The sequence below is a fragment of the Terrapene carolina genome, unplaced genomic scaffold, assembly GCF_002925995.2.
Source record: "Terrapene carolina triunguis isolate 2854851 unplaced genomic scaffold, T_m_triunguis-2.0 Scaffold35098, whole genome shotgun sequence".
In the NCBI taxonomy this organism is placed as follows: domain Eukaryota; kingdom Metazoa; phylum Chordata; order Testudines; family Emydidae; genus Terrapene; species Terrapene triunguis.
This window is the reverse complement of record NW_020699449.1, coordinates 1,555,387-1,577,955: the sequence shown is the minus strand read 5'-3', so window position 1 is coordinate 1,577,955 and position 22,569 is coordinate 1,555,387. Positions and strand designations below refer to the sequence as shown.

Here is a 22,569-nt window from a genome sequence, read left to right as displayed (position 1 = left end):
CTCAGTGTTTGGATTTTTTAGAAGTTTATAGTAGCCTCTGAAGCATCTGAAGAGAATACGCAATTATTTCATACTTTAAAATATTATACTCATTCAGTAATTCTGTGAGGCCTTAATGCAGCAAGATACTTAAGCAGGTGAGTAGTCCCATTGAAATCAATAATCACGTGTTTAAAGGGAGTCATATGCTTAAATAACTTGCTTAGCTGGATCCTATCAGGCTTTCTATAAAAGAAATATTTTCAAAAATTCACTGATTGCTTGTCAGAGCAATATGAACAATTTATTGTCATGCCTCCTTTTGGAAGTACTAGCTATGGACTTTGCCATGGTGTGTCTTCTCTTTTAGGCTAGATGTGTGGTTACCTTGAATTGATTTTATAATCTATTGTAGCATTAAGACACAATGAAGCATGTTTTTGAGGTTCATTAGCACATGCCTTGGATATGTGGTGTGGGGAGATAAAACATCATCCAAAGGGCCAAATGGGTCATAAAGAAACTGACAATTGGTGTTAAAAGCCAAATTGCATGCTTGCTGACATTCCTCAATCTCTTTCTGAACTTTTTGTACATCACGTCCATATTACATATTGCTATATCATTACTAATGTACTCATAGGCAAATGCAGAAAATCATTCTTAAACATTTAAAAAGTCATATTATAACATAAAGCTACGTGTTTAATTTTCTGTAAACTATTGTAACTTTAAAGGAAATATATTCATAGAATCATAAAAATGTGGTGCTGGAAGGGATCTTGAGAAATAATCCAGTCCAGTCTTCTTCCCACCCCCCAAAAAAAGCAGGACTATCCCTGACAGGTGTTCGTCTAACCTTATTCTTAGAAACCTCTAGTGACAGGGATTCCACAACCTCACTTGGAAGTCTGTTCCATTATGGAACTATCCTTAGGCCATATCTACACTTACCGGTAGATCAGCACTGCTGCAGTCGATGCAGGTCTGGTGTGTACTCCACCTCCCAGAGGAGTGTAAGGGATGTCAACAGGAGATGCTCTCCCGTCGACACAGCGCAGTGTAGCCACCGCGGGAAGTGGATCTAACTACATCGACATCAGTTATGTTATTCACGTAACTGAAGTTGCATAAGTTAGATCGATTTACCATGATCGTGTAGACTAGCCCATAGAGTTAGAAAGATTTTCCTCATATCTAATCTAAATCTCTCTTGCTGTACATTAAGCTGCTGCTGCTTGTTTTACCTTCAATGGACATGGAAAACAATTGATCACCATCCTCTCTATAACAGCCCTTAACATATCTGAAGACTGTTATCAGCCCCCCATCCCCCACCTCCCCACCCCCAGTCTTCTTTTCAAAGGCTAACCATACCCAGTGTGATACAGTCAGGCCGGATGGCTGTAAGAGGGTAGTGGAACGCAGATACGTTAGCCCTAGAATGTTAAAGGCCTTTTTTCCTACAAACCTAGAAGGGGTTACCTCAGGTTAATTAGAGACACCTGAATCCAATTAAGGGCTGCCTGAGACCTTTTAAAACCCCTCCTCCAGTGAGAGAATGGACACACACTCACTCTCTCTCTCTCTCTCTCTCCTCTCCTGTTACCACGCTAGTAGCTGCAGGAAAGTAGCTTCTCCAGGAGGAGAGGCTGTGTTCCTTCCCATAGGAGAAGCAGAGGCCTTACCAGTGTTGAATAGAGCAGAACTGTTACCTTCTATGTCTTACATATGACACTCCAGTTAATACACACAGAATATTATTGGCCTTTTTTGCAACTTCATCACATTGTTAACTCATTGTCAGCTCCCATTGACATTAATAGCAGCTACTAGGCAATGAACAGTTTGAAAATCAGGTCACTTTTAGATGCCAGAGGGGTTGATCCTACACTCATTGAAGTTAAAGGTAAAACTCCTTATTAACCTCAATGGTACAGGGTAAAGCTTTAAATTAAGATTTAGGAGCCTACTTTCAGACACTCAGTTTAGAAAATCTTGACCAAATTATGTATGCACTTTAATGGAACCCTGCTGCCTCATTTTGTTGTTTTAAAGTGCTCTCATGCCCTGTTTGGGAGATATGGAGAAGTATGCACTGCATCAAGTGATTTTCAGAATTGCCCATCTAGTAAATATAGGCTCTGATTTAGCAAGCTGTTTAATCATGAAGCATATGAATCAATGGAACTAGTCAAATGTGTTTAAAGTTTAGGCACATGCTTAAGAACTTTGCTATTGAAGCCATGAAGAGTATTTTATAAAGCCCAAAAGAGACATCAAATGATCAGCTAACTGATAATGGCTGAATATTGTGAGATGCTGTTTAATGTTGCTGGTGAAAAAGTACAGTCATTATAGGGTGATCTGGTAGCAACCTCAATATTTAGATTGCCTAACATTTTCCATGATCAAATATTTTTGCGACCTTTTTTTCAGAAGCTCTCAGACTTCAGTTGTTTACAGCAGGCCTTGGAAATTTGGCTGGGACAAAGCCCCTGTGACAAGACAAGTGCCTTTTATTTTGTCACATGAAATTCTATTCTGTTATGAACTCAGTTTTACATGTGACAAAACTGATTCACACATACTTTAAGGAACTAATTTTCAGAGGTGTCTAGCACGTGCTGCTCCCATTGACTTCAGCTGGAGTTGTAGATACTCAGCACTTTCGAAACTCAGCCCTATATGACTTCCCCAAGATCAGTGTGGGCCTGATTGTGCCACCTTTACTCATGTTACATAGCACCTTACTCTGCAATTAGCACCATTCACTGTAACGGGGCTAAATTGCAGAGGAAGTTGCTACTCAGTGTGAGTAAGGGTGGCAGAATCATGCTCTCAGAAGTCAACGGGAGAGCCAAGAAAAGAATTCAGGTCTCCAGACTCTCGGTCCATTACTCTATCCATTGGACTTTGCTCTCTACAATAGCTTGGGCTGCATTAACACTTGTGGAATTGTGTCAGTTTACCTTATCTGAGGATCTGGCCCATCGAGTATGTCATCCTACAAGTTCAAGATATAACCCCGGTTGGAAATTGTGTCCAATATTTAGATAGTATTTAACTTAATTTTACCCAGGAATTGTTTTTATCCTGATAAACCATCAGCCATTAATTTAAAACCTGTGTGTACTTAACAAAAATGTTTATTTCCAGAAAACAAAGTACTATTTAAACAAAACAAAAGACAATTAAAAATATTTGCTGAATGTTGCTTATTTTTGGTTCTTCATAAAATCTCTCAAATTAAAAGGTACGTATAATAATAGAATGAAAATCCATTCCATGCAGTACAGTCTGAAGGATGCAGTTTAACTGGAATAATTTTGTATAAAAAATTGCTGTCTCTCTCCCTCTCTTCCTTTCTTTTCTATAAATGTGAGAAATTCGTAGTCTCTTCTTATGTCTCAACATGATAAATGAACTAATTTAAAATATTTTCCATGCCTCATCTGTCCACTCCACAAGCTGTCAATGAGCTTGGATTGGGAGCTTTCATGTCAATAGTCCACAGCGAGCAGTTGTATTATTTTGAAATAAGAATGTTGTTTCCATGGCAAACTTGGAACTTTTTGGAACTGTGCTGATATCCACATACTTTCAGGTTTATGCAAGAAAAATGATACTTTTGTGAGATTTCTAAGGCAAAGGGTCCTTTGTTTGCTTGACCATAATAAAACCCTTGTATTGTTCTTTTTCCTTTTTTGGTCTTTCAGATAGATAGCAATTGGGGAAAAGCAAAAGATGGAGAGAGACATTAGAAATATTGAACTTTATTTTAAACATTAAGCTTTTTGTGTGTGTGTGTGTGTGTCTGCATTTTAGTGTCTTTTCTTTCTTTTTTTTTTTTTTACCATAAAAGTAACAGTTAATGCATTTAAATTTACGGAGGGAATTGATTTGGCAAATGTTTATAATGGCTTAGAACTGTAAGATACACATCACCTTGTTCTGCAACAGGCTCAGATTTTTCTGAGTATTTACTTAGTGGAGTTAATGCAGGAGTGTGGGATGGGAGAAAAGGCTTGGAAAACACTTTTACTGTTTTTGAGATGCTACAGGCTGGTCATTTTGGATTTGTTGAACTTTTTACATTTAATAAAGTATTTTAATGTGCCTTTAGGGGATGCCATAACTTTACTATTCTGCCTTATCACCCTGGTCTGCTTAAATAACACAATGCTCCAGCGAGGTATCACATTAAAGTTGATTCTAGTTAAAAGTAGATTTTGGCTTTTTGCCGAACACTGCACAATTCTCAGTAAGCTTAAATGGTCCCATAAGCTTTTTAACACTCAAGGTTTCCAAACAGGCTGAAATACAGAACTTGTTTAAATATTTTCCCAAAGAATCTTTTTAGTTTTTATATAACTCTTTTCCCCTTTGTACAGGAATAGCCCTTCCCTTCCTGGATTTGACATCTGTACTCATATGGACATTGTTATTAGCTTAGGTGTGACTTACATTGGCCCCCTCTACAGTAAGTTGAACCAGGTGATTCTTGGCTAGTGGCACAACCCCACTAAACTATGGCTGTCCTTCTCATATATTATAATGTTCTGCCCACAATAGCCCCCCTTCAACAGAGAATACGCCATCAAGCAGCTGCGTCCCCAGTCTTTGCCAGTGTACTGCACATGCGTAACATTTTCCTTCCCAGAGGCAGAGTGCATTCACCTACATAATTGGCCATGACCTCTTCTTGCCCAGAGCATAGGGACTCAAGTCCATTCCCATTTCCAAATGTTTTAAGACACAAGGCAGCACATTGCTGTCATGCCAGTGGGCAAGCCTCAGGGTAGATGAAATTTTGATACAAGTACTTGCATCATCATCAGAGGTTTCTGTTCGAGCTTGACAAGATTCCTGTTTCTAAATATTTGAACATGCAGGTCTTAAATGCAACTATGTCTGTCTCAGGACTGTTTCCATCTGTGGTGGTGGGTGTTGTTGGGTTTTTTTGTGTTTTTTTTTTTAAATTTAAATTATCTCTTTTGAGTCTTTGTAGGGAAAAAAGAAAATGTTTATCTTTTTAGCTTATTGATATCAGCCTGCAGGCTAGCTGTTCTCAGAAGGATGGAAAATATATTGGTTAAGAGATGCAGGCACCTATTTTGTGATAAAGAATTTCTTTGCATTTTTTCCCAGTAAAGTAAATTGCTTGCAGGATATTGCTAAGAATGTAATCCTTTCAGTGCTGCATCTCAGTAGATCTAGTTTAAACTGCTTTCTCTTATTACAGAGTAAAGTTGTGTGTGTATGTGTTTTTCTGCAAGTATATCATCTGCAGAAACATTGACTTCTCATGTAACAAATATAAATAACTAGATTTCTTGTCTGACCAGTGCTTTATATAAAAATGCAGTTGAAGTCCAAAAATGGCCTGGAAAAACAATGTCACTTCATGCCAAATTTTACAAGTCCTAGATGATCCCAGGATCCCTTCTCTACAGGAATTAGTCAAACCCAAAAGTCATAAGTAGTATTTCCACCACCCTTGAGAGGTGTTAGGAAGTGCCCCTTTCATTTCCAACATTTTAATTTCCAACAGGTTACATAGGAGTCCTTCTGGAGAGAGGGCAACTTTAATTTAGCACTGCGCTCCACAGCCACCACACTGGTGGTGACTGCATCAGAGATGCACTGAACAGAGGCATAATCTGGTTGCTTTGGCATAACCCCCACCCAGTCAGTACAAAAACAGCCTGGCCCCCTGGGTGCTTTACCCCTGCAGTCTCCCTTTATATAAAATTTGAATTGATCACACATGAAGCTTCTGTGTTGAATAAGAAAAAGCACTTTAATAAATAAACTTTCTTCCTGAAGGATATTAAAAACCAGATTCTTTCCAGCCTCCCTTATTTGCCTTGCTATGAATGTGCTCCTTTGGCACCAATGTCAATCATGTTTGGCTTTCATTTCATAATGCTTGCAAGTTGCACCTAACACAAGCATGATGCTACTTTTAAATGTCACCTTTTAGTGTTGTGTTAAATTCATTTGTATGGTGTGATGCTGAAATGAAAGGGGAAAAATGACAAGAAAATAATGAAGCAGGAAAGGCAAATGTAATATTTCAAAGCCATGTCTGGCAAAGAGATGTAGTTTGTCCTGTAGTAAAAATACATTTGAAAATACATAAAAGGTATACAGGAGACTAACGTTAAGCTGAAATCGTAACCCTTTCTTTTTAAAGTAATAGCTCACAGTCACATATTCATATTTCAGTAAGCAAATTAAGTAGGAAGTGGGCAAGGGAAGCAGTTGGTGGTGACTGAGTTCTTACAGAAGCACCTGGTATAGATTGCATTTGGAGAAAACTGTGTTCATTGGCTGACTACCAGGAACAAATAAACTATAAATGTTGTGATTCTACTTTTAGAAAAGGAGTTTTGGTGATTTATCAATTTATATTTTCCTTTTGGTATTTGGTGGTGCTTCAACATAACCTATTTATGCAGAAAGTTGTGTAGATGTGTGTGCATAGGATGAACTTCTCAAAAGTTTTGTCCACCCCTGTATAAGGAATATAAAACACTGGTGTACTTGCTGAGTATGCTGGGCAGATTATGTAAATGAAGGTCAACAGTACTGATCTCAGCCTGTTTTTTGGGTCCTGGGGGAGATCACGCAAGCCCCCTTGTTAAAATTCTGCCAGTAGTGTTGGGGAATTTCTCCATTTTGGATGGTGTAGCCTGCTTTCTAAATCACCCCTGCCAGGGACAACTTTAAAAATACTTCTGGAAGGAACAGTTTATTGTTTTGGAATTCATCAAATTGTACCAAACTGCAAGAATATTTTTTTTTAATCCACAGAAGATTGATCTGAGAGGTAGATCAGGTAGAACAGTGATTGGCACCAATATAAGACAACCTGGATTGATTGTTGGAGAGAGAGAGCACCCTATAAAGTTTCTTTCTTTCTTTCTTTCTTTCTTTCCCCACGCCCCTATTTCCAGTTACAAAACTTGATCAGTATGTGATGTATATTTTCAGGAAGATTCCCTTAGCATAGATTATTTTTGTGAATTTTATAATATTGTGTAGTAAATTCCATTTCACGATTTGCTGCTTCTTGCCAAGGCATAGAAATGTTTGGGAAAAAATTAATAATCCAAATCATTATTTAAAAAAAAAAAAAACCCTTAACCTCCACTTATCTGTTTAAGTTCTTGCCCTCAGAGAGCATGTTACTGTTTAATTCATGATCCTGCTAGAGACTGGGATTTTGTTTGTAAATATTAATCTCTTTGGGGAAAGCAATATCAAATTGTTTATATAAGGATGCACAAAATTCATTATGTAAACTATCAGCAAGCTTTTTTCTGAAAAATACTGGCATCTTTTTCACCCCCCTCTCATGGCCATTCTTTTAAATCCATTCTCTCTCTGCATTTGGAGTCTATTGTTATTAAATAACTGTTCTCTGATTATGAAATCCATTTACCTCAGAACACTTTTTATTTGGAGGGCAAAGAGCAGCATCTACAAAATCTCAGTGAAATATCAGTGTATTATTCTGTCCTATATTCTTAATCTACAGTTATATAAACAATTTTATTTATTCTCTATTTGGTATTGCATCTGGATCTGTGATTAAGATTGATCCTCAGCCTCTTTCTCCCATACATTTTACTTTGTAAAAATATCTAGCAAACATTAAATCATAATGATATTCTTCAGGGGTATCTAAGAAACTGAATGTGCTTTACCAGATAAGAACAGCCTTAGTTTACCCTTACGGGAACATCAGGATAGTGAATTACTATAGCTATCAAATGAATGTTGAGTAAGCATGAATGCATTTCAGTAAACGTATTGTTATTTTTGGCAAACTGAAAATGCAGAGATTCATTGTGTTGACGAGGAATCTGAATTTGAAATACCTGTTGTAAATACATCATTTTGTTACCTTTTGTCATTTTTCATCATCTCCATATTCATATGCTCAGGTTAATTTAAATTTGGATTAAATTGCTTAATTTTCTTACAACTTTGGAGTATACTACTATGTACTCTAAAATATGTTACATCTTATTTTCTCAGGTGCATCTTTATACCAGATGTAATCTTTGATTTATCACTCTAACAAACCTTGAGACTATCCCTTGAACCCACCAATTTCAAAAGGTGGGAAAGATCAGACCTGTAAATATCATCAATCTCAAGGAGAATTTTCAAAACCCTGCACAGCGAGGGCAAGATTGTTGGTTGCCCTGTATGCCCATGCAGAGAAATATGGGGATGTAAGGCATTCCCTTACTCCCCTACACTGGCTACCTACCCTCTACACTATGTGCCAGCCTGAAGCAGCTGAGCCAGCACAGAGGAGGCGGTAATCTGTGCAGGTGTAGGGCTGGAATAGACTACTTCCCTGCTAGTGTGAGGTGGAACAAGAGACTAAATTGTGACCAGGGCCGGATTTACACCTTACGCACTCCGAGGCACAGCATCTTCAGTGCCCCCCCGCCTACAGCTGACCTTCATGTTTTCTGTAAAAAAAAAAAAAAAACACAAAAAAAAACCTTTTTACCCACTTTTAACTTTTAGATGCCCCTAGGCACGTGCTTACTGTGCCTAATTGGAAATCCAGCCCTGATTGTGACTCTGAGTTAGAGAGAATCTTCGCAGGAAAAATACTACTAGGCTTTGAAGGATTAGCTTTGGGGTGGGGGTAAATGTCGATTACACTGTACACACACAATCCAACAAAAACTTTGCTTCCATCAATGATGATCTAAATTGACAAAATAAGCAAAATGCTGCTTGAAAACTTATTAGCGTTTGATTTAACAATATTTACTTCGTATATTTTGACATGTGATGCTAACAATTTGTGTTTTAATGATAATAAAGCTTTAACTTTTTGAATCTCAGTGCCTACTGTCATTAAGTAATTGTCTGACCACCCCCTCATCTCCCCCCATGATTTCCCACAAGTATGAAAATTTAGTTAGATAAAAATGCTTAAAATAAACTTCAATATTATCTGTCAAAATTATATTTTTAAAAATGAATTCTGTTAAACTTAATTATTATAATCATTGGTTACACTCAGGTTGGTTAATTTCACACTCAAGTATTAGGTTTGTGCACACAAATATGGAGGAAGCCCAGGCCGTGGGAGTATGCATCTTGGGCCTTGTCCTGTGGGGTGCCAAGGGTATTCTGCAGCATGCAAGATAAGGCCCATTTTGTGTAATGAACCTATTTTACAGAAAATCTCACCCTCAAAGAATAAGCAATCTCCGTTTTTGCATTCTCATGATCCCTCTCTTCCTTCCTTGCACTTTGGGTTTCCTTTCTCTGTTTTTCTCTGCCCATCATCCTTGTTTTTTCTCTGAAAGAATTTCTGTCTTTTTTAAACTCTATTTTCTTATAATTCTTTTGAAATATAGAATAATAGTGAAATAGACACTATATGTAATGAACATACAGTGGGAAAAGGTTACTTACAGGAAAGAAAATAACACACTGCAACCACCATCCACTAAAGCCCAGAGTTTATAAGTGCTTATAAGGAATAAATTATCAGGAACAGTTTGAGGGAGGAAGCAATTACCAACAGGTGTCACAGAGAGCACTGTTCAATTTATAACTAACATCTAATATGTACCAGTTCACTATTAAGTTCTTGAACAAGGATCCAAATCACTAAGGGGAGAAAATTATCATTTTCTCTACTTTTTTTGTTAGCTAAATATGGAGTATTAAATAGCTTTTAGGGCCTACATTTTTAAAAGCGCATGCGCATTTTCTCCTGTCCAGAGCTGTGGACATGCTGCCTGGTACACATGTGTAAATCAGGGATTTGCTCATGCCCATGCCTTTTCACTTGCGCTACCTCAACTTGTATTTGTGCTTTAGTGTGTGTCTGTCATCTTGAGGCTGAGCAGTATCAGAATTATCCAAAAGTTACTACAAAATAAAGGACATAGCATCTTCAAAATCATAAGAAATTTATTTTATTGTGGTATATATCAGTCTTAGTACCTTTCAGTTATGCCTTCTGAGGGAGATCTCATGCTTAGACTAATAATTGGTTTTGTGTGCCCTAGGTTCAGGAAAAAAAATAGATCTTCTCTCCCTGAATATACAGTAACTCTCCTGTCTCTTCCTAATCTTATCCATGATTCCTTTTCGTACTTGAATTAAAAATAATAATGTACCACCAGAGATAAGTGTGTCCTTGGAGTTAATTGGTATAATACATGCCTTCTCTTGATTCAGCAATAAAGTGGACACATCTCATTGTTAGAAATACAATAAGCTTTTTTTCAATTCATATAATTCTAAATCTGCACTACCAACTTACTTAGGGCCAGATTCTTGTCTCAGTTACACTAGTGTAAATCCAGAGTAACTTCACTTAAGTTAGTAGTTACTAAGATTTACACCAGTAAAACTGAGATCAGAATCTGCTCCTTAATACTTTGCAAGTTTATTTTCTTAAAGCCTTCCCCTTACTCGCAATGATCAAGCATAGCATATGCACTGTAGTTTCCAGCATTTTTGAATGATTAAGGGAAGAGTTTTCTTAATAAAGCTTCTGAAATTATTCCTGGAACTCTCGTATGAACAGGCTTTTTCGCCAGATTTCTAGTATTCTCTAGTTTGAGCTAAGTAAATAATACTGTGAGAAAATGCCGTGCGTGTGTGTGTGTGTGCAGTATTTCAGTGTGTCCACATTAGTATATTAAGGGATTGAAAAGAGGGGAAGAAGTGAACCTCAATGAATTTTTAAACCTAAAAAATAGTTTGGGTAAAGTTCTTATTTTAATCTGTATTGATTTGGCCGTCTACCGATATCTCAGCCTCTACACCCTTCGTTTAGATCTCTTCTGACCTTATCATTTGGCTATTACCCGGTTCCAAGGTCTGTGTTTTCCGAAGCATGTTTCCAAATCCTCCTGAACTTGTGTCACAGTTTTCCCATGTCTTTCATTTCATGTTTCTCAGCTCTTCCACTTCTTGAAGCAGAGAGAGTCTGGCAAATCATGTGACTCATGTTATGTAGAATAGCTAATTTTAATTCAACCCTTTTTTTGATGCATGAACCAATTAATTATAACACTATGTACTTCCTGTGTTAATTTTTTTCTTTGTTTTGCATAGGACATTTTTATACGTTGTTGTACAAACATATACAATAGTTCATCTTATAATTTCTTAGTGTCTTGGTTCTTGTTACCATCCTAAAATGCTGGCTATAGAACAATTTGATGCGGATGTTCTAGGTGGGGCAGGTAGCGCTGCCTGTACTTACAGTTGCCCAACACTTCGAATTATAAGACCCTTGGTTCAATGAGTTAGAACTTCACCAAATTTTAACCATTTGGGCAAAAATGCCAGATTTCTCAATTGAGCTGCTGCTGCTTTTTTTTAAGTTCCAGCAATAATGGTGTAGCCATTTCAGAGAAGATGAGTGAAAATACATTTGCTCATGTTTAAAATATTCTTGCAACCACTCTGCTGAAAAGCTCTAGCACTTCCATGCTTACTAGCAAGGATTTGATATTTTTCAGGGTGACCTCCCTGTGTCAGGTATGTGCCTTTTGCCATCCCCGGGAAAATCAGCCCACATTTGGCCAAGTTATAGGCCTCTGAAAAATTCCACTTCACACATTCTCAGTAAAGGTTTAGTAGAGTTTGGCAGCTAAATTCTCTGGAGCATTTGCCATCCTCTCACAGTTTCCTACATGCCAACCAGACTGTGGATGCATCATATTCACAGAACAACTGAGCATTCTCCATTTCATATCTGCCAGGGGCTGAACAGGACTTTCCCTGCAATTGCTCCTCAAAGCTGGGGGTTGCTTAGATACTGGGCACCAGAACTGAGAGCAGGGAAACAGTCTCTCCTTTGCTCTCACTGCACCCCTTGCTGGTGCCCAGAGGGACAGGAGCAGAGTGATGGGATAGAAAGGCAGGAGCCGATGATGGGAGAAGATAAGAGCAAGGGGCAAGGACAGGAACTGTTGAGTGGGGTAGCATAGGAGCAAGGGGGCATGGGCAAAAGCTAAAGACTGGGCAGGAGCAGGAGTTGATTTTAGAGGCAGACAGGTGCCAGAGAGGATAACAGTGGGGACGAAGGGATAAGGGCAGTGACTTGGGAGGGAAATATAAGAGCGGAAAGGGACATAGATAGGCTCAAGGCACAGGGGGCAGAAGGCTCTGAAATCATTATAACACAGTCCCCTACTGAACATGGATCCCACCCCCTGCTGCTGACCCTGTGGGGAGTCAGTACAATTACACAGGATGAAATTTTTGTTTTTCAATTTTTACGTTTTTTAAAGTTTGTGAAATTACATTAAAATGGGATCTAATGAACTAAATAAGCGACTGGGAGGTAGAAAGTCCTGAGTGCTGATCCCATTACTATGCAGGCTTGGGAAAGTCATTTAACCTTTCTGTCTCTGTTTCCCTCTCCATTTAATGCGAATAATAATACTTGCCTTGAAAGGGTAGTTAAATGTTTGTAAAGCATTTTGAAAACTTTGGATGAAAGGCTTACAAGACCAATGTATTAATTTTACAGTGTTTTACTCCTATGAGGCACTGAACGTTGTGGGTTCACTTCCTTAGTCTGCTCATGCTTTGTATTCTAACTTTACTTTTGAGGATGACTTGAACCAACAAATTCACCACTCTGGCAGCGTTTGCTGTGACAGTTACATAAGTTCAAGGCAATCCCATCATACAATGTTGAGTTGGTGAAGTTCACTGATGACTCTTTAGTGAGGTGCTTTGTAAAAACTATTGGTAAATTTAGAGCGATGAAAGGAATCAGTAGTACTTCAACACCACATAGTCAGATTGTGGAATTCACTACTGCCAAGGCCATTGGGTAAAATAGTGAGGGTGGATTTTAAAATATTGTGATAATCAATTACATATTTCTTGTTTTATAAGCTATGATGAGGGTAAGCAGGAAAGAGCTATATCCCCATGTACAGTATTACACAATTGGCAATACATAGTAACGGAGTATTTCTCCATCTGACATATTGGTTATTGGCTAGTTCTGGCAGTAGGATACCAGACTTCATGGACAAATTGTTTTATTCAGCGAGGCAGAGCCTGTCTCTCTCATTTCTCCCATCCCCCAATGACTATTTTGAACACACAGGAACATAACAGAGGGTACGTATTTTAGTTTTATTGTTGTCACACATAATGATTATTTTTGAAGAATTATATTAACAATTTGCTCACTTTGGGAGAAAGGGTTGATTTGTAGGGCAGTGCATGGGATTTAGAATCAAAATGATTAATAATGATCAACTACATATCAGATTCCCCACTGCGGCACCAAAACCATTAACTCTTTGTGTGTCCATAAAGAAAGACAAAAATGCTGACTTAGAGTTACAGTATATTACAAGGTTTATTTGCAATTCAGAAAAGTTTGTTCTTTTTCAATACAGCTGAGCTGTAAAATGTAGTCAATAAAACGTGGAAATTAGCTAAGTTACGGTAGTTTAGTTGACATTCTGTTCTGTTTTGTTCGTACAGAAATGTATCTTCTGCAGACAGAGAATGAAGAAATTTTCCGGTGCCTGCATACAGTGTTCTTATGGGCGTTGTCCAGCTTCCTTCCACGTTACTTGTGCCCATGCTGCAGGGGTGCTGATGGAGCCTGATGACTGGCCTTATGTTGTCTACATCACATGTTTCAGACACAAGATCAATCAAAATGTGGTAAGGAACTTCTTCCTTTCTTTCTAACAAAAAATAAAATATGCTGTGGATAGTCTTTGCATTTTAAAAGTGTAATTAAGGCAGGAATTTACTTAGCTGTCTAGGGAAAATGAAGGAAGTGGGTTATGTTTAAAAGATTGCTCCATCTATATTCTTTTCATATACAGGAGGTCATTATATTTTGACAGTTTCTCCTTATGTCTGGAGCTTGGAGAGATGTTCATACTCAAACAGTGGTTGATAGGTCTGACATACTTTTCCATTAGGACCATTACAGTATGTATGGCTTCACCACCACAATAAATCAATACAGTCTCCTTTTTTTAATGTTCAGGGTAGTACAAATACCTGCATTTATTACAAAAACCCAGATTAAATATTATGAATATCCAATATAAAAATATTGCACATATAACATACTTATTCAGCATTCCCAATAAAACCTTGCAAATGTCCTTTCAAAATTTCAGTACTGACTGACAATAGTTATACAAAGTATGAGTAAAACTCCATGTTCTTTGTTACAATGCCAGACGTTCCCATCAACGCTGAGAAAGAGCCTTTTAATGTTAGCTGTAATGTACACTCCATTCACAATATTGTCATTAACGGTCTTGTAGATCTTAATGCATTTTGTTCCACTTTATTTCTGTCACTTCTAGTGGGAGATGCTTAACCATTCTGTATTTTTTAAATTATATTTGAATTATTCCTTAACATTGTTCAGTCAGAAGAAATACATAATAGAATCTTTGCATGGAAAACACCCATTTGATCATTTAATCCAGTGTTTTTCAGACTTTTCATGTTGGTGACCCCTCATTCAAAGTCAAATTTTTTGCAGCCCTCCCTCCTTACATTTACTATGGACGTAAATGTGTCATTGATAGCAATGATAAATCTATATAACCTGTTTATTTTGTGTTTTGAGAAGTTGACCGAGAATACTTGACCTCAAAGCGGAAGGGTGTGCAGGAAGTTGAAGAGTACGATTTTGTTTGCTTTAGATTGTAATAACATTTTCAACACCACACAACCCCGGGCCCACAGGAGAATTAATCCGGCCCTGCTTGGGATAGATGGCAATTGAATGGCCCTCCAGTTTTTGCCCTGGCTGAGGTCTCCTTTTTTTGGCAGCTTCAATGGTTGGGTGCTTTTATACTTACTTTTTCTAAGCCAACCCTTGCTGCTCCTTACTCATATTTTGTTTTTTTCTGAACTCCATCTAATTTGTCTGTGCCTTTCTGTTACTGAGGTATCCAGAGTAACCAGCCACACTAACAAAGCACATCATTCTCTTATGCCTTTTTTCCCTCTAGACTGTAAGCCTGTCAGGGCAGGGATTATCTTTTTCTATGTTTGTACAGCACCCAGCACAACGAGCCCCCATCCTGACCTGGGTCTTATCCCTGCTTCCATAATATAAATATTTATTAATAAGGCTAATAATAATAATGCCTGTAAATTGTTAGTAAAGTAAGGTGGAACATGAAGCATTCACATTTTCTGTCTGTCTGTCTAATATGCACAGTATATTACATCTGCAATTTATCAGTATACTTTATTGACATACATTTAAACTGGGGTGCTGTAAACAATTGTTAAATGATAATTATTTTGTGCTCTAGAAGCCAAAACAAATGTTAGTCTGATACAACACTATTATGATAAAATGGACTCCCACAAAAATCCTTCATTTTTTCCCCAATGGTTTTCTTGATCTATATTTGGTGTTATTAAAGGAAAAATAAAAATGACATTGAGAAACAGCATCTTGCACAACCACTTGTGATGTGTATGGGATGCATGGTCAGACTGGCTTGGATAAAAATAAAGATCAATCCAGCCTCTCCCAAAACTCAGAGCCAACAATATACCTTTACAGGAGGAGTTTGGGTTGATTGGCTTATTTTTTGTGGCCAGAACCAAAAAACCACGAGGGAAAGATAGGCTATTCTTGTGTGTGCTTTATTGGACAAAATCTTGGAGATATCAGAAATACTATGAGAGCCTTTCCTTCTGTAATTTTAACATGATTTTGAGACAAAGGAGGTTGACATGCGTTTGTATATGCTTTGATTTAATGCCCTACCTTTTGGATAATTAATCTAATCAAATCTCCAAACTTTCAGAAGTTTGTTCACCATTAATTTTCTTATTAGACCTTTATCCTTTCTGTTAGCTATTCTTTCATGCGGAGATTATACTGCCCTTTGCCATTTGGCACAACAGCACTTCTCTGTTTGTAATGAACCTTTCTTGTTTGTCCATCACTTTAACTTACATTGTATTGTTTGAAAGCAAAATAATTAAACAATGAGCACTGACTTTTTAAACTAGTTTTGCAATTTTAAAGAGAATAGAATAGAGATTAAAAAATAGAATATGTCAGAGCAAATCTGTACAGATATTCAGCTATTCAATAAACCACACATATGGCAAGATGCCACTATCCCTGCTCATGGAGAAAGCAAAACAATAATTAGCTGGTGTTATCTTAATAAAGTTGTCCCAAAATGCATTATGAGAGTTATTTGTTATTACCTAGGTCAAGGTTGAAAGAAAAATAAGAGTTCATTTTTTATTTAGGTTGGAGGAGGGGTGTGTGACAATTATCTAAGATAGTATTGTAATATATAAATTGCAATATGTAATTTTAAGCTATGTAAATCAGGGAGATTGCTTGACCAAAAGCCTATTCCCTCCTACACACACACACACACACACACACACACTTACTTACTTACTTACTTTTACTTTACTGCATAATTTTAATATATCCCTTAACCTGAGTTATCGAGTCTCCGCCCACTGCAATGCTGACATTTTGTTTTGAGCCTGAATTATTTAGCAGTATAGTTAGTCTCCAACAAATTATGTTTAGATTATTTATCACAGTAGTCTCATAAACCTTTCTGACCTGGGGTCACAGCCTTTCTGAATCGTCGTGGTTATTTCTTCCTAGGTTACAGTTTTAATATCAACCATTGGCAAATTTGGCTTGTATTTTATGCTAAATAGAGATGGAGAAGGTAGGTGGGGAAGTAATACCAGTACCTATATAGTGTTTCAAAATGTAGTAAAAATAAATTGAATTTGGACTTTTAAATGTCGTGCTGCATTTTCAAAATCTTTCTCTTTGTGGGCCAAATTTTCAAATATGAGCGCTAATACTGTGCCTGCCAAAATGTATGGATGCTCCCTTTAGGTGTGCAAGCAGGCATTTCATCATGTAGACTGGGTAATTGCATGCCTAAAGGAATACACATCTATACTGTCACCCATTCTGCACACACAAATACTGGTTTGCTTGCAGTAAAGTAAATTTTGTGTGCAAAAATGGTTGTTTCATATTTTTTCATAGAAACAATGTATTATTTTGCATATGTAAATTTGAAAATATTGTTGCATAGGCAGTTCTCATCACGGTTATGAATGTTTAGATGACTAAACAATTGACTTAGTAATCTTTTATATTATTTATGTGCATATATAAAAGGAGAAAAGCCTCAACTGACTCATTTTTCCTGTTAAGATTCTTTTAGGAATTTGGATTAGAATAAAGACCCTTATAAGGATCAGCAGGCAATATTTTTGAGGGACAAACTGGAAAATAGTAGCTATTCCTTTTTGGACCTCAGCCATTAATATGTTTTAAATAAAGATAACCAACATTTTTGGATTAATTTAAGACCATGGTTCTCAGCCAGAAGTACATGTACTTCTGGGGGTAGGCAGAGGTCTCAACTCAATTCATCCAGATACTCAACTCATCCAGATCAGTGTTTCTCAGCCTGGGGGTTGCGACCCTCGGGGGGGGGCGGGGAGTCACAGGATGGGTTTAGAGGGGTTGCAAGTGCAGGGCTGGCATTAAGGGTGGCAAGCAAGGCAATTGCCCGGGGCCCTGCACCACAGGGAACCCAGTGAAGCTAAGTTACATGCTTCAGCTCTGGGCGGTGGGTCTCAGACTTCAGCCCCACTGCCTCAAACTCTGGCTTCAGACAAGGCTCACAAGTGAAAAACAGGCTCAAGTGTCACACTGAAATGTAAGTACAATATTTATACTCCAATCAATGTATTTTATAATTATATGGTAAAAATGAGAAAGTCGGCAATTTTTCAGTAACAGTGTGCTGTGACACTTTTGTATTTTTATGCCTGATTTTGTAAACAAGTAGTTTTTAAGTGAGGTGAAAATTGGGGTACGCAAGACAAATCAGACTCCTGAAAGGGGTGCATTAGTTTCAGACAACAGAATCCTATAGCTCATGCTCTAAGGAGAGCTAGTCATTGTGGCTAGATCTCCATACCTTGCATAACTAAAGATCCCCTTGAAATCAATGACTGTTAAGTGGGCTTGGAATGTAGGATCAGGCCATAAAAATGAGGAGGCGGGAAGGGAAGTTTAGTATACAGCTGCAGTAGTGAACCATATGTGAATTTTTATGTTGTTGTGATTGCTCCTGGTCCTTCTGTGGATGTGCAAGAATAGAGGAAAGGGGATAGGGAGCCTCACGTATGTATATGGTTGCCCAGAAAAAAACCTTTATGTACATACCTTACACACACTGTTGTGGGTTTAAGATTGCTCTGTACTATAACATATCTAATCCAAAACCACAAAAGCAAGGAAATGAAAAGCATCTAACAGTACATACCCTCTACTCCTCCATCCAGAGACACGCACCTGACCACTAGAACAACCACCAGACCCCTCAGACGACACACCACAACCTTCCTGCCCTTATAAAGATACTAGTAGACCTAAGCAGAAATTTTTCGTTCTAATTTTTTTTTAATGATAAATGGCTTTTTTGTCAAAATGGAAATTTCTGTGGGAAATGTTGATTTTTACAAAATTAGGGGAGTGGTAAATAGAAAAACTGGTTCTGTTTTCAACAACAAAAAATGTCATCCATTTGAGCAACAGTTTTCAGTAAAGCCAAAAGATTTTTACCTGACTGGCTGAAATGTTTCGATTTTTGATTGAAAATGTTTCAGTTTTTAGCAAAAACTTGTGGTTTTCAGTTACCAAAACCCATAACATTTTGTTTTTCAATGTTTGGATGAAAAACGTAAAAAATGTTATAGAAAAACTTTTGAAAAATGATTTTTTTTTTGGTCAAAAATGTTGTGGGGAAAAACATTTTCTTACCAATTGTAGAAGTCAGTCTTCTAGCACCTCTTCACCCAAATTCCCCACCACTGCAAACAGACCAGACTTTTTCTTCTATCCGTTCTGCAAAATCACATATGATCCTGCACTGGCTGACCATCTTCATGAAAAACAGGATCTTCAACATTAGCATCTGTTGCTATCATGAAAACCAGGAGCTCCTGAGCTGGTTGGCCAGTGTCATGAAGAATAGGGTTCTCAGAACAGTAGCTGTTCCTATGCTGAAGATACTCTTCTTCATGAAACAGTCTCAAAGAGCTCTTGGTTTTTCACGAACCAGCAGCTACTACTTATAGAAGATCTTAGTCATCCAAGCTTTTGTTCTCCATTAGCTAAGTGCCGCACTTACAGTTCTTTGTCATAAACGAATCCTTAACATTTTTTAATTATTTTTGTTAATTAACAAAATAAATACATAACTCCAGAGAGCCCACTAAACTCTCCTTATCTCCTAGGGTTTCAGCTAGGAGAACCCAAAAAATCAGGGAGATAGACACTGAACTTTTTTTAGGCGAGGGATGCAATTTTTAATTGATTAGAACTTTAAAATTAATTAACTGATTTTTTTCAAACTCCCCAGAAAATTCAGGTTTTGCTCAGACATTACGTGCTAAAATTTACAGCATATACACTGTATTTTTCCTATAAAACGAACAAGTTGAACTCCCACTTGAAGTGCAAAACAGAATACAAACTTAGTAACAGCTCCACCATAACTGATCCTCTGTTCTGTGTCTCTTGTGATGCTCCTGCAGCACAAATGTAATGGAGAGCTCCTGTAACAGGAGAGCTGGGGATTTTCTTTGTGTAGAAGAATCCCTGGTTGACAAAAAGCCAATGTAGCCAACTCTGTGCTGCCTGCGCCTGGCCCCCTGGCACTCTGGTGGTTGAGAGGCATGCCTTGGGGGAGACGCAGAGACCAAAGGGAAAAAAATCCTGAGCAGGCATACTGTTCAAATATCACTTTCACATCAGGACTATAGTTCTAGGGGTAAAATTGGCATGGTGGAATAAAACTTAGGTTTCCATATGAAACCAAATACATCTTAGAGCTTTGATGATCCTCTACTATAAATATGATCGGGAACTTTTTAGACCAAGTGTTTCTTTGCTAGTTGTCAAGCTGTCCTGCAGTGACTGAAGGGTGTGGGTACCAACCTCAGGGTAAACTGTTAGAAACAGGGCACAAACCCCAAATTGTTGAGAGTTCTATCCGTAGATTTCACCTATTAATTATCAAGTGTAAACTCATCAGAAACTATAACAGCCTTAACATGAAATTACAGACAGTCCCTTGGGTACTCCGATCTGTCTTGCCTCCCAGGTAAATCCACCGTACACTGAAGATCACAGGAATATTCAGATTACTGTCAGTCACAAGGATCAGTCACTTACCCCAGGTCCATTGCATCTTAGATTTCACACGAAAGACAACACTACACACAAATGAGTTTCAATCTTAAATTTCAAAAAGGAACAGAAGCTTCTATGATAAGCAAGCTCAATATGTCCTTCAGGACTAACCAGGCTAAGCACTGGGGATCTTTTGCTTATGCTTAGTAATCCTTGCTCCTCAGAGTCCAAGCAGCATAAAGATACAGTTCCTCCTTGTTAGGGCTTTTTATTCCTTCCCCACTTCTGCTTAGAGTTGCAAACTCAGCTGATGGAAGGAACTCACTTGCACATCTTCTCTTCATGATCGGGGAGAAAGCAATCAACAAAGTCTTTTGCCCTCTGATGTTCCACAATACTTCATCTTGTGTTTCTGTGCCTTTTATGTCGGGCAGGACATAACACCTGTTGGAGACTAGTATTTCACACTAGCTAATGCTTCTCTCCTGTCTGGTGATTTACACAGTTACAGAGACTTATAGTGCAAGTGCTCAAATAATACCTTACAATATGATACAGATGTTATAAGTGATATTAATCCAAGTAGCAATTTACAAGTGTTCAATAAAGCAGAAACACTAAGCACATTTTTATAACTCTAATGATTTTACCAGTACTAACACACAGGTGGACCAAACTGATTCCAGCTATGTGTTTTCAGTATCCAACGCATGGGGACCTTGGCATCAGATGGCATCTGGTTTGCTAGCAATACACCAGTCACACAAATAAAGAGCAAGGACTTCTACAATAATGTTTCCCATTTTTTCAAGTTTACATATGGAAGGCCAAGATGGCTTTGTGTGTGTGTGTGTGTGTGTGTGTGTGTTCGATTTTCTCTGTTTCTACTGCTATCTTAGTTCATCCTTGCCTTGGGTTATGTTGAAGAAAAATCACACTTTCTGAACCACAATTTGCACCATAATCTGAAAGATACCACAGCTGTTTCTTTAATCTGATAGAGCCCCTTGCATAACAACTGTCCTTTCTGATCAAAAATGACATTCTTAACGTCAATAAGTTCTTAGGCTTTTCTGACAGGAAATGTTTTCTGGGACAGGCAATCAATTATACAGTGTGCTTGTCAATATGTTTTTCTGCAAAATAAATCAAGAATCCTACCAACATAGCATACTGAAAGCCAAACTCCATCCCCTTGAGCTGGGATGCAGTAGGGTTTTCTATGGTTTGAGTTTTTTGTTCATTTACTTGGTTTTCTGCCTGGAGGTAGGGGGATTGAGTTGTGGAGTTTATTTTGTGAACCTTTTACCAGTGATAACAGTGGTAAACAGGTAAACAGCCATTAAATAATATATAATTATGAAAGAAAGATTATTTCCAGGTAATCCTGAAAATGCTATAGAAATATAATTGGGTATAACTTCATCAGTAGGCCTCAGTCCAATCCTCTGTTTTCATGAACACAATTTTACTCAGAGAAATCACTTGCAAACACAAACTTAGTGCGCTAGCACCAGAAAATGTGTTTTGTGCATCTGAAGTCTATCATTTTCTGGTGATAGACTTCAGATGCACACAACACATTTGTACTTGCTTTGCCCTCAGTTTTTAGAAACACAAAAGTTTGAGATGTGTAAATTCTGTAATGTGGTGCAAGAAAGTGGTTTTGTGCCAAAAATTACAAAGCAGAAGTATTTCAAAATTTGGCCCAAGTTTGTTTAAAAAAAGTTGCGGGAATTACTTGAAAATAAAATGTAAAAATCTAACAAAGAGCATGGGCACTGACCATAACACAGCTTCTAAGAATAATGCTGACAATTCTATAGTCACATCAGTTTGCAGACTTTCACAGGTACTTTCTTTTCAGATTATTACATTTATTGAAGAACTTTGCTGCTTGAAAGGTTACAGACAGTTGAAAAAGTGGTAGGAAATTGGGTAATTAATTTAGTATATGTCATACACTATTTCAAGCTGGTTAAGTAAATATTTCTAATTCAAAACATTTTCACTAATATGATATGCTATTTGAATCATGCCGTGCTTTTTAGAATCTCCTGTTGTCAGAAAAGTTCAGATGCCCAGCTGTTGCCTGAGACACAGTACAGTTTACCACACAAACACAGCAACCAATATGAAATGATTTACAGCTAGTGAACAGCCATAGGATGTCTTATTAGGATGAGAAACTCTTGATTTTACTTCTCCAGATGGTGACGCTCACTGTGCAAGTGGGAGGCACACTGGGATGCATTAGTTGAGAAGTGGTGTGCGCAATTTTCTGCCTCATGTACATCTCTGAGCATTTGCTGAGTTATGGGATTGGGTTGTAGTTTTTTCTTTTTGTTTTTTTG

General features: G+C 37.7%; 1 protein-coding gene across 1 annotated transcript in view; it reads left to right on the top strand.

Moving 5' to 3' along the window:
* The window catches only part of LOC113405360 (lysine-specific demethylase 4C-like), a 390,365-nt gene that overhangs the window by 331,152 nt on the left and 36,644 nt on the right, over window positions 1-22,569 (top strand). The window contains exon 21 of the mRNA XM_026646511.1: window positions 13,501-13,686. Within this exon, the coding sequence (XP_026502296.1) occupies window positions 13,501-13,686 (186 nt within the window). The remainder of the gene's footprint in view (window positions 1-13,500; window positions 13,687-22,569) is intronic.